General features: G+C 41.4%; 1 protein-coding gene across 14 annotated transcripts in view; it reads right to left on the reverse strand.

Annotated features, from left to right (window-relative positions):
* The window catches only part of FOXN3 (forkhead box N3), a 206554-nt gene that overhangs the window by 68397 nt on the left and 122388 nt on the right, over positions 1 to 15769 (reverse strand). For all 14 annotated transcript variants that reach the window (XM_038138081.1, XM_038138080.1, XM_038138093.1 and 11 more), the window contains one exon: positions 3590 to 3654. In XM_038138081.1, coding sequence (XP_037994009.1) covers positions 3590 to 3654 — 65 coding nt within the window. The remainder of the gene's footprint in view (positions 1 to 3589; positions 3655 to 15769) is intronic.

The following is a 15769-nucleotide window of genomic DNA, read 5'->3' on the forward strand; positions in this document are numbered from 1 at the left end:
CCATACAGCAGATGAAAAAAACAAAAAACAAAAAACATGATTTGAAACAAACACACAATATGTACAGTAATAAGCTACAAACAAAACAACAGAAAAAGAAAAGCAGCAAGAGCAAAAACCTGTTTTATATGGAAATCCTGAAAGCTAGAATACAGCAATTTCCATGGACACACAGGTAAGTTTTGAGAGAAGACATTAGAGTCTGGTAAGACTGAAGGTCCTACCTAAATTAAGCTCTGCAAGGGACTTTTCTCAAGAAGACCAAGCAGCACAAGGATATTGGGAGCAACTGTCACCCAGCAGAAGGAGTTCAAGACTACAGAAAGTACCTAGGCAGGTGACTGACTCAATACAGGGTAACTGGTTAGAGTCTTAATGCCAAGAACAACAGCACCATGATCCTCACAAAAAAAAAAACAAAAAAAAAACCCAAACCAAAAAACCCAAAAAACAACCAAACCAAAGGCAGCCATCTCGTATCTAATAAAATCACAGGCAAAAGAGAACAGCAAAAATCTATTTCAAAATTCTTTAAAAATACAAAGCCAGAAAGTAATAGAGAATTAATCCCACTCATGTCAAAAATATTAAGGACAAAGAATAGCTAAAATGAATTTTAGCCTCCCTTTCTCTTCCTTTGCTATTCTGAGGTACACAGATAACTGTTTTCTCAGCCACTTTCTCAGAAGAAATATGTTAAACTCTTTACAATGGTTAAGATTATTTTGCCAAATAGTTCTGATATAAAATGAATGGAAACCAGGAGCATCTACAAGTCTTCTTGGCTAAAGAAAGCACTACTTATATTGGGGAATTTTTTTCTTCATTCCTCAGACCAGAAAAAGAACATTTTTCTTAAGAACTCAGAAGAAATGAGGTGTGACAAGTGCACATGAATATCACATTTACTATAATTACAGAAGTATTCTGTATTATTGTCTATAACACAGTGAGCATTCTTTTCAAACATAGTAGGACAATTATCAAATAAAAGTAGTTTAAAATCCCTTTGTTACCTCAACTTTTGCCAATCCAAAGGCAGGACTATAACTTGAAACCAATAATTAAGTCAATTTTTCATTCTCCTGATTGCATTAAGCTGACTATAAGCACTGGAAAAATACTTCAGATGGTCATGTAACATAGGTACTGACTGATGCCTTAAGTTTCAGCTTTCATATTTTCCAGATTCCAGATATTGCATTTGTATATAACTCTGAGCTTCATATAAAGGGTTAGCAAGTTCTCACAGTTCAGTTAGACAAAACAATCTTTTTCCAGCCCAAGAACCAAGGACACTGTTGCAGCTACAGGCCCAAAAACTACAAACAATGGCAAATCGAGGAGAGCAGTCTGTGAGGATGACACTTCATAGCCTGAAGCTGTAGAGTTAGACAATTAACCCCAATATTAAATGGACCAAAACTTATCAAAGTGTGAAAACTCATGACTCATCATCCATCTTGGGTGGAGCCATGGCCAGGCTCTCGTACAGCCCAAGGTGTATCCTTTGAAGGCCTTTTAATAAATACCTACTTTATTCCTTTAACACTGTCCAGCCTCTGTTCCAGGGAGCCTCTCAAGGCATCATGAGAAATACCTACACCTCATTTCACACCTCCCTGCACTGCCACCATTTCTTACACGGTTCTTCTGGAAAAACACACTCACAGAAGCAGCAAAGAGGTGGATGCACTATTTCCATGCAACTACATATTAAAGAGCCTATTGTAGGGAAAAATCCAAAGACAGAAATGAAAGCAAAAAGACAGAAAGGAAGGCTTCACTGATTTATCTTCTTGCTTTAAAATTATAACCAGGAAGTGTTAAAATATTACTTTAATGATGTTTTTCTTCATACTCTCACATCCTTCCAACCTCAGTCGTATCATGCATATTACAGCCCAACTTGGCTGCATTTTCCACTTGAAATGGCAACGCAGAATGCTGACTCAGTTAAAGGTCTGTTAGGCTTTGCCAGTTGCTTGAAAAGGCAGTCATCTCTTTTCTCTATTTCTTTAATACGTTGAAAAGTTTTGGGCTTTTAGATTTCCCACCCCAATATGGAAGGCAGAAGAGGGCAGAGGAGAAAACGACAGAGAACAATGTATTCTTCTTTGTTGTGAGATTGTGAGAAGGCTTTAAGCAACAACTGAGATAGAGAGGACTACAAAACCAGCTGTTATTAATTCCTGGTGTCTTGTATCTTAAGAAAAGGTAAAACATTTCTGCCATACAGACTTGACAGAGCAAGTTTACATTTTATCAACTCAGATTACGAAGACTATGTATGTGCAGATACCCATTTAAAATCACAATTGTTGAAAAAGTGAAACAAATCAAGCTATTTCACAATAGTTCTTTTTCCTTACAAAAAAAAAAAATCTAGTTCTTCTTATTAGGAAGGACTGTAAAGGTAGCAGATCTATCTGATCAGACTAAAACCAAAAGCAGCCAAACTCTACAATTTACACCATCTCCTAGTACTAAGAAATAGTCTGAATGTTTTAATGTATTTAAAATTCACTTGAACAAATCTCAGCATAGATATTAAATAGAGTTATGCAAATTCTTAGATATGTGCAAGGAATTAACTTGAAAAATATTCTCAGGTAAACCTCAAACCATAAAAGGTAATACTGCCTGACAATGAATTATTTGCTTGTGTGTCTCATTGTGAGTAAAGCTCCATCACAGGTGATTTGGATAAATGCTCCTGAGAACATTATATAGCATTTTCTGTCAGAAGAAAGACCAGAAAAATCTTGGCACCAGGAGAATGAAAAGGAAACTGAGACAACTCATGGATAAATCCTTGCAAAGACCATAAAATGATCCTCAGTGGTGTAAGTTACTTTGCACCATAGAGAAACACTCGCAGTCTGGGGACGCAACCTTCTGTGTTCCTAAGACACCTCTTTTAAGAGTGATGTACTCAATGGCAGAAATATAAGCAGATACAGCAGTGAAAAACTAATTTAAGAAGTCTGGTAAAGTAGACTGAAAATTTTCAGCTATCAAAACTGCAGTCATATAGCTTCTGTATATATTGTCCATACAATGGAAATTGTATTTAACACTGTTCTATGAATATAAGCACTATCAACCATGGTAGCTTTCTTGAGACAAATGCTCTGACACTGTTTTCCCCACAACATCATGGCTACCTACCTTCTGGTAACTTTTGCTATCAGCACAATTAAGGAGTAAAAAAAAGGATCTCCCTCAAAGAACAACCTTGTTTCATCCACAGAGCTAAAAGTGATGTTCCTGGAACATTTCCTTCCGGGCACTCTTTATCCACACAAAGAGAAAAAACCAAAAAGCCACCCTTCACCATATATTACAGCAAGCAATTTAATGATCTGAGGAAAGAAAAAAAAGCAGCAACTTTCACAGACTACACTCACTGTACGTGGTAAACCGTCATTTTCAAGGCACCAGATGCGCAATAAGGGAGAAAGGGTAAAGGAAACAAAAAAAACATTTGGTTATTTCTTGCCAGGTGAGTATCAAAAAAGCTGTGCAATTTGTAGAAGTTATTTCTCAAGTAGAACAGTTGCTCCAAGATGCAGTATCTATCACCTACCTTGTAGAAGGGCTCCATTTCTCTTGAAAAAGGTGCTTCCTGGCCAAATGGGTGGACCTGATGTGCTAAAGGGAACAAGAAACAAGTGTAAAAAAAATCACATTTGCATTAGAAGTTGCAATTATAAGTTACGATTTGCATGAATTCTGTTTTGTTCTTAAAGCTAATGTAACATCATGACACTTTTGCCTTCAAGTGAGGGTCTAATATTTCATGTTAAAAATAGGTTAATTTGATTCAAGATCAACATTTTCTTCAGAAGGAAAAACCTCCTCAGCAGAGCACACACCCACCCCCTCTTGGAGGAAGAGAGAAAAAAAGCAATTTTGAATAAATAATAAAAAACTTCAAATCAATGTCAAAATTATTTACTGAATTCTCAGTACAGAAAAATACACGCCCTTTTCCAAAGATACCTGCTAACAACTCAAATGTTTTACAGCTTTCACTCAGCTGCGACAATATGCTGCCCCAGCGATTTGTCTGCCCAGGACAGCCAGGCTGGACAGCGGGCAGCTCCCGCGCCTCACCCGCCGAGGCCGCGCGCGCACAGCCCCTCACCCACCAGAAACAGCTCGACACATCGTGCGCCAGCACCACACTGACTAATCGCGGCCTTCGCCGCGCGCTTGGTGACCACGGTGGCTCCTGTGAGACCCTGTCAGGGCAGTGGCCACAGGGGCCGCCAGGTGCCTGGCAGGTGTCTCTGCCTGCCTGAACCAAGGCCCTGCCCTGAACTCAGACAGGGCCGGGCTCTTCTTCTGCTTCCCTCCTGCTAAAGAGGCTGCCCGAAGGTGATGGCCGCCAAGAGGCCACTCCTACGACAAGTGCAGCTGAAGGCAACAGCATTTCAAACACAGGAGGGGGAAGAGGAGGCAACACTGGCAGGATCATCTAAACCTTGTTTCCTTTGATGCCTTGGAGCAGCCCCACAGAGCTGCGGAAACGGAGTGTGGAGCATCTGCTCCAACAGCCTGCGGTGCTGGCGAGCTGGAGAAGAGGGGAGGGGAGGCTGTGAGGAAGCTTCCCTGCAGCAGCCGCCCACCACCACCTCTCTGGGTGAGAGGACTGAGGGTGAGGCGACCCTCTGCTGCCCTGGCTGCAGGAGGTGGCGGGGACAAGTTCTACACCCCCTGCACCACCACCGTGGGCTTGGTCTAGGAGGAAAAGCCAGGCACGCCACTGGCAGTGCACCATTTTGCCTCCACAGTGGGAACTTGCTGGGATCAGCCTCTACCACCACCATTGGTCTTCCTCCTGTTTTTGCCAGAACTCAGTTACGAGACATGGTGATGAAAAAATGAGGTGAAAATGCGAATCCACAGTGGTGCTGAACAGACAGTGCTCAGCTGCTGGGGAAAGGAGTGGTGGGGGGTGACCCCAACCCAGCTGAGCCCACTGAGAGAAGCTGAAAGGAGCCCAGCCAAACCAAGCGCAGAGGAGCACAGCGGAACGGCTGGCAAGTGGCAGCAACCCTGGGGCTGACCTCCAGCACATCAGAGACATAGAAATGGCAGCACAGGCGCCTGTAAGGAACTGAACCCACCGGAGCGGCAGCACAACCCAACTCAGATGACCTAGCTTTTGGGAGGTTTGCTTGTCACTGTTTTTAGTTGTTTTGGGCTGGGTGGCAGAAAACACTACCTACAGGAGCTCCCTCACCATCCTGCCTGTGCTCTGAACTACCACAGGAACGATCACCATATTGTCTGTCTGGGGAACACACATGGATACAACCTACAGGGTCCGTCTACCATCTTGTTTTTGTTTCTTGTAGTGAACAGCTTTATTGTGGATAAAATAACTTCTCTCTTTGTATACTTCTGGTATTAATATTGTTGTTGTTATTGCACATTTCTTATTCTATTGTTTTTTTGCTTTCAGTAAATTGTTATCTCAACACATAATATCTGCTCTTGTCCCTCCCCTACCAGAAGGGGTGAAGGAAGGGTGAGTGGCTTCTTTGGAGTCCAGTTTGTTGCTGGTGTTACAAACCACCACACTCTTTTCCTGAGAGCACCGCTGACTGCAGTCCAGGTACACTCCTCCCTGCCCTATGGCACAGCTCCCTCTCCATGGCCATCTGCAGGTTGTGCTGCCCAGAGCAGAAATGTCACCATTACTCCCACTCCTGCTCTGTGAGGAATTCTTGGCAGGAGACACTGCCTGTAGGATTTTGCTGAGGGGATCCAAGGGCTCAGGCACAGCGAGTATTTTAAAACCATGTTACCTGGGGGAAGTACCTATTTGTTGTAGCATTGTCAAGGCAGGTGATAGAGACAGGCTGCCACAGAATCTTTCCTGCAGTCAGGATACAGGTTTCAAAATCCTCTACAGCTTGAAGACAATCATAGGTGTTCTAATATGCTACACTTTTACTGAAAGGCACTCTTTTACTGAAAGGCTGTAAGGCAATCTACATTTTTAAGAAGGTAATCCTTCCTCTATGGATGCAAAGTGTGAACCAAGCCCTACAATCCATTTCTACTCAGAGTCGCTTTTGTCTCCTCTTGAGTTGGCAACTGCTACACAAAATGCAATGAAAAGAAAACAGGTGCTGTCTGTTACATTGACAGCATTAGCAAAGTTCTGTTAAAATGCCATATAGAAGAAAACCACTTCTTCCACAACTATTCTGCAGATAGTCTTGTGCTAATATATAAAAAATTCACTGTGTTAAAATAAGGACTGTATATAAATCCAAACCAATTATGTGAGTAATAAAAACATTCAATACTCCTTAACAAAAGTGGGAATTGAGAGAGAGAAAGAAAACAAAATGACCAAAAAGAAGTTAAGTAGGTCTACATTTTAAGTGCTGGAGTGCATGGGGCACACACTTGTCTGAACACATGCTCACTTCATAGTGCTTAAGCAACCAATTGTTTGCATTCCTTGTAGTAAGCGCCCCCTCTTCAGTGTAGCTCCTCAACTCAAAGGAAGGTCAAGAGCTGTTGAGGGCATTCACACTCCTGTAGGATTCACTCCTATAACATATGTTACGGTGTATCAGAGTCCTGCATAATCTCCGGGACAGGACCTATCAGGCTACAAACAGAAAGCCATAGCATTGTCTTGATACCGTAAAGACTTGCCAATCAGAAATCACAGTATGGCAACTATATGCCTTTCAAAAGCCCAAGAGAAAAAAAGAGTGAAATTCTGAAATGACACTGCAAAAGAAACTCACTCCTAGGCTGTCGTAAGTGGGTTGGAAGATGGTTAAAGAAAGGAGTGAGAAAAGCATATACATTTGAATAGACAAAATGTCCCCACTAGAGAAACAAAGCCATAGTGATTTATCTTTTTTTCCAATTTGAAAAAAAGGCCCAGGGCTCTCATAAAAATCTCCACCTGATTCAACACAAACCCACACGAGCTGAGAAAATTAACTGTGTCTTCCCAGGGAAAGAAGCTAAAGAATTAAAGCATGTAAATAATGTACTACAGCAACCATCAAGCCTTTTGAAACAACAAACTTTTGTGTTTGCACAGCTTTGCAGAAGTTTACCTATGTTTGAACTGCACTGGGTAAATTTTTTTCTGTTCCCAAACTTTTGTATGTGAAGTCTCAGAGGGTATTAATTATTAAAACATATTTCAAGTTGACAAATGACAGAGTTGAACTATCACTTTAAAGTGTTCAAAAGCTGCTTCCTCTCTGTTCCAGATTAAGAAACCATTTGAAGAAGTTCATTCTTCTAAAGACCATCAGTAAAAACCTAAATAATTTGGTCCATCTCAGGCATTTTTTCAAACAAGTTGTTTCTTCAGTCTAGCCTGTAAGCTACAAGAGAAGAATGGCCAGTTCTCCTACAGATGTAACAGCATATTCTGCATTTAGGCAAAATAAAAAAGGCAAAATCTGGGTCTATGATTTTCTTTCGTAATCAATACCTGATATAAAATTACTATTTATTCCATTAGCATTATTGATGGAAGAGTTTTTCCCCAAATTTACCAACTAAACACACAGAGTAAAGTAATATGTCTTGGAAGAAAAGCAGTAAGTAGTCTGAACTCTCATCTCACTATGAAGAAACTTGGGGCCCAGTATATTTTTGCCTTGGACATGTTTGGACTGACCTAACTCTGAGAAGCAGATGAGCACAGGGCACTTTCAGGAGTGGGTGGAAGATGGACCTTGATTAACCACAGTAAGCTGAGATTTCAAGCAAACATCTTGAAAGAACAATTCAGACAACACGTGAAACACCAACAGTTACCTGCCAAGGACCACAGGTTTGATTTTCAGAAAATACTATCATTTGAAGCATACACTCAGCCAACAGGATATCCAGGCTGCAACAGTATTTGCAGTAAATGCATAAAACAGAATCCAGAGGTGTAAGTCCAGAGGCATCCAGTGCACAATCCACCTCTCTCCAAAGCACAGTCAATGGCACTGTGGCATCTGTGCACCACCACAGGGACCAAATGAAGTATTCACAGACTGATGAATCTGTATCTGAGAGAACTGATGGAGGATGGTGTTTAATCCCTGAAGAACTGGGAGCCACCTCTGATCAAAGCCCACCCTTCCCATGGATGTGCTAGCAATTTTTAATGGCAAATGGGACTTGATTTCCACCCAAGGCAAGCAATGAATGTTCTTTCTCTGAAGACTCTGTTGTGCCACTGGGCCCCAGGCATGGGAAGCTTCTTGACTTCAGGGATTTTTCTGAAGAAAGGCTTTCCGTAGGAAAATGTTGCTTTGCTGAAATCCAAAACGTTCTACAGGAATGTGTTGATTTGAATACTGTTTCTGCTGGAAACCAGGCCAATATGAAGACTGTCCAGCCAGCGAGGGTTCATGGCAGCTGGCCAGCCCAACCAGGAGCTCTCAGGGCATACAGAAGCAATAATGTGTGTGAGCCCCCAGATTAGTTATTTCTATCAAAACGTATGGCGGACTTTTATAAAAATCTTCCAAAGGTGCATAGGCTTCAAGAAACTTTAAAAAGTAAACATAAATCCTTTGTCTTCTGGAATTCACATTAGAGCAAGGAGACTACAGTCGTGAAGCCAAGCACTAAAAAAAGCAAGAGTAAGAATTCTCTTGCACAGTTGCAGTATTTCACAACTACGCCAAAAGCTCTCACAGGCTTCTTTGTCAGAGAGGCTTGATTAATAGATTTAAAAAACCCAAACAACTAAAAATTCAAACCAAATTCAATTGTGTGGCACTACACACCACAATTAAGGGATTATGAAAACAGAGAAGCCAGGCAATAAATACAGGCCAATGACTGTTACCAAATATGTCCACTGAGTGATGGTAAAGCAGGAAGATACAGAAAGAGGGGAAAGCAAACATACAGGCCAGCACCAGCCCCTGAACACACATTTCAAAGGCCTTTGAAGCTGATACTTATTAGCTCAATGAAGGACAGCTCATTGGAGGGGAAGGGAAACTGCTCCACACACACACACCTTAGCCCATCACGGCCAAGAGGAGGTGGAACTAGCTGCTGGCTAATCCTGGCTTTCAGGAAAGCCTGGACTACAGGGTAGGACAGCTCAGTAAAGGACAGAAACATGAACAGTGTCAGCTGTAAGCTGAACTGTGGCACACAAAATACCCAACACAGTCTGCAGGAAGCAAACAGCTGCTAGACCACAAACAGGCAGCAAGGAAACAGAGGCTGCCCTCTCCAGCTGTTACCAGTGGCAAAAATGGGAACAAGAAAAGACGATTGACTGAATTGCCTCTACAGCTCAACCCAATACACTGCAACTATCCCTCTTTGCCCTGGGGGCAATACCAGCTCTGAGGACAGCTATATAATTGAAAATTTCTGGGAACAGAGGCTGCCACTAGCAGGCGAAGGGAAAGAAGGCACTGCTGTACCCATGCTGTAAGTACTCCATTACCAACCACCCACAGGGCAAAATGCTTCTCTCCCAAGTCTCACCAACACCTCTGACAAAGAGTGAACTGAAAGAAATGTCAAGAACACCAGACCTAGAAGCAATAAATGTCAAAGAGCAACCAGTGAAGCATCTTGCAGATGCTTAGAAACCCACCACCACAAGCTTCTGAGAAGCAACTAAATCAGTTAGTCTTATGTTCAAGTTGCTGATAACAATAGTTGTAGATGCCTTATCTGGATGGAGCCCATTAAACCCTGTATCTGGAAGCAGCAGGGAATAATGCTCTTGACAAGCACAATCAGCTCCCAATGCCAGCAGGGTGCAGACTGATACTATAAGGTATACAAATGGTTGTCCAACTAAGCTGGAAGACTTTGGTTTTTATCATTACTTGAGAAGTAAATTTAGGATGCTGCTGTAACTGAGGAGGAAAGGTTAAGTATGCTTTTGTGGGAATACAGCATTCCTTGATGCTGGAAGATGAAGAGTACTTCCTTATGGCAATCACCCTGTGTAAGGCATGGGAAATGTTCCCAACTACAGTGGTGAGCAGTCTTCTTGGCTCCTGTGCTGAACAAACGTGGTCTGCAGAGTGGCTGCTGAATGGCACAGGAGGAAGTCACTTGGTCCAGACCACACTGCCATGAGCTTGTAGAGTGAACACAAGACAGACAGCAGCTCCTGACTGGTGACCCTTCTAACACTTGTCAGCTCTTTACTGCTTGCACTGGAGACCTCACATCCTTCCACTGTTGTATCAGCTTCCTTTTCTACACTCAATTTTAATGCTATTACTGCATGGGGGCAAACAACACTGCTGCACTGCAAAGAGGGTCTAATTCTCTCCTTCTAGGTATATAACCACAGTTGTTTTAATGAATTGATCACTGCCATTTTACCTGTTGAGCAATACAGAAGTGTTTATATACTGCTGGACTTGTAATACTTGTGTTTTGCAAACAAGGAAAAGAAAAAGTCTAATCCTTGCCAGCAGCTTGCTGGCAGTTAATACCACAACTAGCCATCACCCAGCAACAAAACAAGCAAGTTTCCTCTCCAAGCAAAGCAAAAAACCCTCTGCTAACCTGGGCCAATACATAAAAAACCCTCAAAGGCTGGTGATAAGGCATTTCCTGACTTCAATGAAAACTGATTAATACTTTAGAGATTTTAAATATAGAAACCCCTTACTCCCATCTTCTCCAGTTTTCCATAACTGACAAAACGTTACTGTTAAAGAGATTTATGAATTCACAATACAGATTTTTAATTTATGACTACTAATCTAATATTCTGGCAATGCTCCTCTTTTCTCTGCAATTCCCTCTTTTACTGTCTCTCGGTATCTCTCACTTACTGCAACATGTGAGATCGAGACTTTAAGCTCCTAGCTGGAGTCTTTCCTCATTTCTCTAGGGTGTCTAACACATTTTCAAGTGAACAATAACATTTTGATCCCTTGCGAACTCTAAATGAGTTTTCTATATGACACAACTGCCAGAGGGATTACATCTAAATTTCATTAAAGACTAAAGAAAAGTTGCTCATGAAAGCCACTCACGAACAAAATGCCTGAAAATAAAATTTGAAGGATGAAGTGAAAAGTTGGTCAAATTCTTCATGTTCTCCAAATAGCCAAAGCCATTCTCTTGTCATGGTCTTCATTTAAGTAATTAAGCAAGAACATGGTGGGGGATGGGGGGGGGGGGGGGGGGCAGATTAAAAAAAAAAATTTAAAAGAAAACTTCTCAAATTTCCAGAATCAGGGATAAAAACAGTAATTCCTAATTTCAAGAAAAAACATGTGTCCTTTGGAGCCCATCAAAGACTCTGCTGTGGTGCTCAAAAGGCCCCTCTCACTGCTGGGGTGATATATAAAGCCTTCTTCTCCCCTGTGTGAGACTCTCTAGCCTTTAGCCAGAATGTTGGTCTTTGCTGAGAGGCAAATATTGTATATTTATGGACAACAACACAGGATTTGTTTAAATAAATGAAAGTATCATAAGTATCATAATTTCTACAGAGTACTTGTTTAAAGAGTCATGGCTATTTAAGGTACATCAGCCTCAGAGTGCAAAATGAAAATCTTTCATTAATCTGTGTTTAAATATTTTAAGATGTATTTTGTGAACACAAGATAATTCTAGGCTGAATACTGAAACAGGAGAAAGTCCAGATATATTTGAAAATTCATGGTGAGGCAACTGTCCCATGTTACTTTTAATTAAAAAAGATTTGTTACCACTGGGAATTGGGAGAGGCTGCCTATCAGCCTCCAGCTCTAATTCTGCCTCTACCACTGAAATCACACAGTGACTCCAGGCAAGTAATTTCATCCTTTCTGCCTGAGTTTTATTTTTCTTCTTTTGTACTAAAAACAGGCTTACTGACACAAGACTATATATCTCAGGAATGAATAAAGAATTGTTAACAACACAATAGGTGAGGGAATAGTCTTTTGAAGTGCATGTAGTTAAGGAAGGACCAACACAGCTCACTTCTAGAGCACAGTTGTTATTTGTTCCCACTTATTTCCCTTATTTTGAAGTAAGGAAAAATACAAGGTTACTTCACTTGCTGAAGTGCTGTTTTTCTCACAGCTGCTATTAAATGGTTCCTAGACTACCACTGGATGAATAACTGGTAGCTGTCACGCAGGGCAAACTTTGGAGTTACCTAAACTTGCTCCTGAGCTACAGAGCGTGCCTGTGCCAGCTCAAGCAAGAACCACAAGTCAGTACCCTGAAGCCCAGATGAATAGAATATTCCTTTTACAGACAGCCACTGGCCTCTGGGACTACAGAGGACTGTGGCCTCTTTTGGGCTACAGCAGCATCAAACACTGACCTGGCCAACAGGGAGAAGTTTGATTCTCCTCTATTTTACAAAATCAGAAATGGAGCACTTCAGTTTTCTGCTTCCATTTGCTGCAAAACAAGTAGGGAAGAAGAGGTTCATTTGGTTCATTTCTGGTTTGGTTTCACTTGCTTAAAATTGCACTGGAAAAAATTCCTGAATCTCAGGTTCTGGAAAACAAATGAGTCCTAGACACTATCTAAGCCTAAGGCCCACCTTCACTTTAAACTTAATGTGTAAGAATCTGCTCAGATAGTTAATGCTAAAGTACAGGCTCTAGACTCCACACTGATGACCTGAACAACTGAACTGCAGCAAAACTGCAGAGCTATTAACCAGGCACACATTGTAATGTTCTCCTAAAAGAAGGACTCTCCCAAATTAAAACGGATTAATTTTTTTTAAAAGCCCAGGGTCACACAATTGACTTCTGTTACTCTAGTCCTGAATTTTCCATTTATTATCTTGCAGAATTTCAAACAGCTTTGCTGATAGATCTGCCTGGATTTCAGAAATATTTCCTACATGAGGCTCCCAGTCACATCCCTAACCACGGCTTAACCATGGCCTCTCAGTTAACTGGACTCGAGAGTGACAACAGGCACACCTCCGCTGAATGGCGTGTCACCCATGCCCGAGAACATCCCACTTGTCCACTTTAAAGACACCAATGTACCTTGAACATGCACGAAGTTATAAACGTGCATATGCAAAAGGGCAAATCTGATGTCAAATGAAACAGAAAGAGATGGGAAAAAGGAGGCAAGGCCTTAAAATGGTGTGTGGGGTGTGTGGGTGTGTGTGTGTGCTCTGCCAACTGCTTCTTGTTGCTGGCTGAAACTCTTGTTAATCTGGAATGGTGTGATTCCCCATTTCACCAATTTAAGAACTAAGGGGAACTTAAAACTAAGCATGACCCTCAGGCTGCTGCCAGTATGAACTCCCCCTCCACCACTTGCTCAAAGCCAAGGCGCTTACCAGCTGAAATTTTCCATACTTGGTCTTTCTCATTAATCTTGAATGAATGTGGTTCAGATGATTCAGAACTAATCTGGCTTCTGGAATTAGAGTAGCAGAGAACAGACGAATGTTTAACCTCTCCCCTGGAACATTTAACCTCTCCCAGATGCTAACGGTACTTTTCCTTAGGAAGCTTAACGTGCTTATAAGATCTGCAACACTGCTGCATAGGAGGCTGCAGAGATTTGTACTCACTGGGCCATACACAGAAGTGTTTGATGCACATGTCAGAAAGTTATGTAAAAGAAAATACAATGATGATGATGGTGATGATGACAACAAGAGCATCAAAACAGAAGAACTCCCATATTTGAAAAGCCACAATTACATATTTCATCATCTCAATTCTACCTCTTCATGCGTATCTACTACATGAGTCCAGCATTCATGGTAATACCCTTATTCCCCAGGAGACCTGGGCTGAGGACCATACTGCACAGCATGCAAGGTGCTCAGAAGATAAATGACAGATAGTTTGTGGATGCTATCACCAACACAAAAGGTTAATGCATAAATAATGTGTTATCCTTAGAGATACATTTTTAGAAATAAACTGCTAAGGCATAAAAAATTTAGTATCAAAATGTGTCAGTTTTCACTCATTCATACTCCCAAGATTATTCCTTTTGAAGAACTGAGAGCTGTATTTTAGGGATGGGGAGACATCCCAAAACATACGCAAAAAATCCTACAGCATCCAACAACAGGCTCTCTCACTTTGAGGTCTGGGTCTACAGAGTCAACAAAATATAGTATTTTTTGCATTCAGAAGCGTTGTAGAGACACCATCAACATCAATTCTCCCACCCACAGAGCTACAGAGAAATAATTTCCATTCAGAGAAAGGAAAACATACACACAGAGGTAAAAAGGTACCTCCAAACACACCCAGTAAACAGTGGCAGAGCAGGACCAGCCCCCAGACACTCCCCTCAGGCCCGAGGCCCTCCTGACAACCCACAACCCACACTGCTGTTGCCAGGGCTCCTCATCACTGACTGACATCAGCTGCACCTAACAACAGCTCAGCTCTTCTCCTTAAGTTATCCCACATGTTTCAGGTTGGCTGCAGAGGAAATTAAAAGCCACATTCTAATATGCCCTCCGCTTTACAATAAATTTAAAGCAAATGGCACAAGTTTGACCAAATTCTATCCTATCAGCTCAGTCCAGGCACGAGAAGGTGACATTTCTCCACTTATTCTTGAGAACTCTTTAACTCAACAATGCCTCAAATTCAAGGGGCAGAGCAGAGGAGACCTCATGGATATCTACAGTACAGAAGTCCCTTCCCTCTCTCGAGCCTCTGCCAAAATGAAGAACCCCACTGAACTGTGTCTGTGTGTGATTTGGACTTCCCTGGTCTCTGAAACAAGAGCACTCCTAGCTAATTTTACAGGAGCAATAACCACAGCACCCAGATTCCAGTATCTTCTATTTAAAATTTTCAAAGCAGAGGTATGAAATAAAGAATTTCATACGTTCTGCACACCTAACTGTAGACAAATACTCAGAGGACTTAATTTTGACTCATTTTAGCCACTTTCATTTAACAGAAAAATAAACCTTCCACCGGAAAGGGAAAATAAAATTCAGTGTGCATCTTTTATCCCTAATCCTTACCTCTATCAACAGTTATTCAGCCTGCTGAGAATACTAACATTGTACTTAATAATATTCTAATATTTCTCTCAAGTTACAATATTATCGACATGAATGAAAGAACTCAGTGAGGAAAAGAAAAGCTGACCTTCACAGAATTTATAGCGAGAAGTCTCTCTTCTACCTTTAGGCCAGTGATTTCTCATATGACTGATGAAGCTATATTGCTAAAAGGGAGACTACTTTTCCCAAAATTGTCTTAAAACACTGTCATTTCAACAAATCTCAGCTTCCCCACTGGAATCCATGATGTGGTCTGTTTCTTTCTGCTGCTTCTCCTCAGCTGTTTGTACAGAAGTTGAATGGACTCAGTAAGACAAGGCTTTAACATGGCTCTTCACTTGGGGATTTGCAGCAGAAACAGATGCGTAGGAATAAAGGATATATGAAGAAGGTGAAGTTTTACAATTGCTTTTGCAATGAGATACTTGTTTCTACATTTCTGTTTTATCTGCTGTGACTCCATGTGGTGAAGGTTGAAAAAAATCATTACAAATGTGAAAAAAGTCACAGAAAGTCACAAATAACAGTGTTTCTATTTTCTGCACAGTGTATTTTTACAGCAGTTTGTTAGCAACTTTGTGCCAAAGCACAAAATCCTAGAGGGAGAGTCTAGGACATCTACTCTTTCTTGACAAAGCCCAGGAAAGTTACAAAATAAACCCAAATATGGCAATTCAGCAATCCTCAGTGCCCCTCCCTGAACAGCTCTGGTTTAGCAGCCAGAGGAGGAGACCGCAAATCCTCAACAAACCAAGAGGTTCTGGG

This window comes from Motacilla alba, chromosome 5 (genome assembly GCF_015832195.1).
Source record: "Motacilla alba alba isolate MOTALB_02 chromosome 5, Motacilla_alba_V1.0_pri, whole genome shotgun sequence".
Lineage (NCBI taxonomy): Eukaryota > Metazoa > Chordata > Aves > Passeriformes > Motacillidae > Motacilla > Motacilla alba.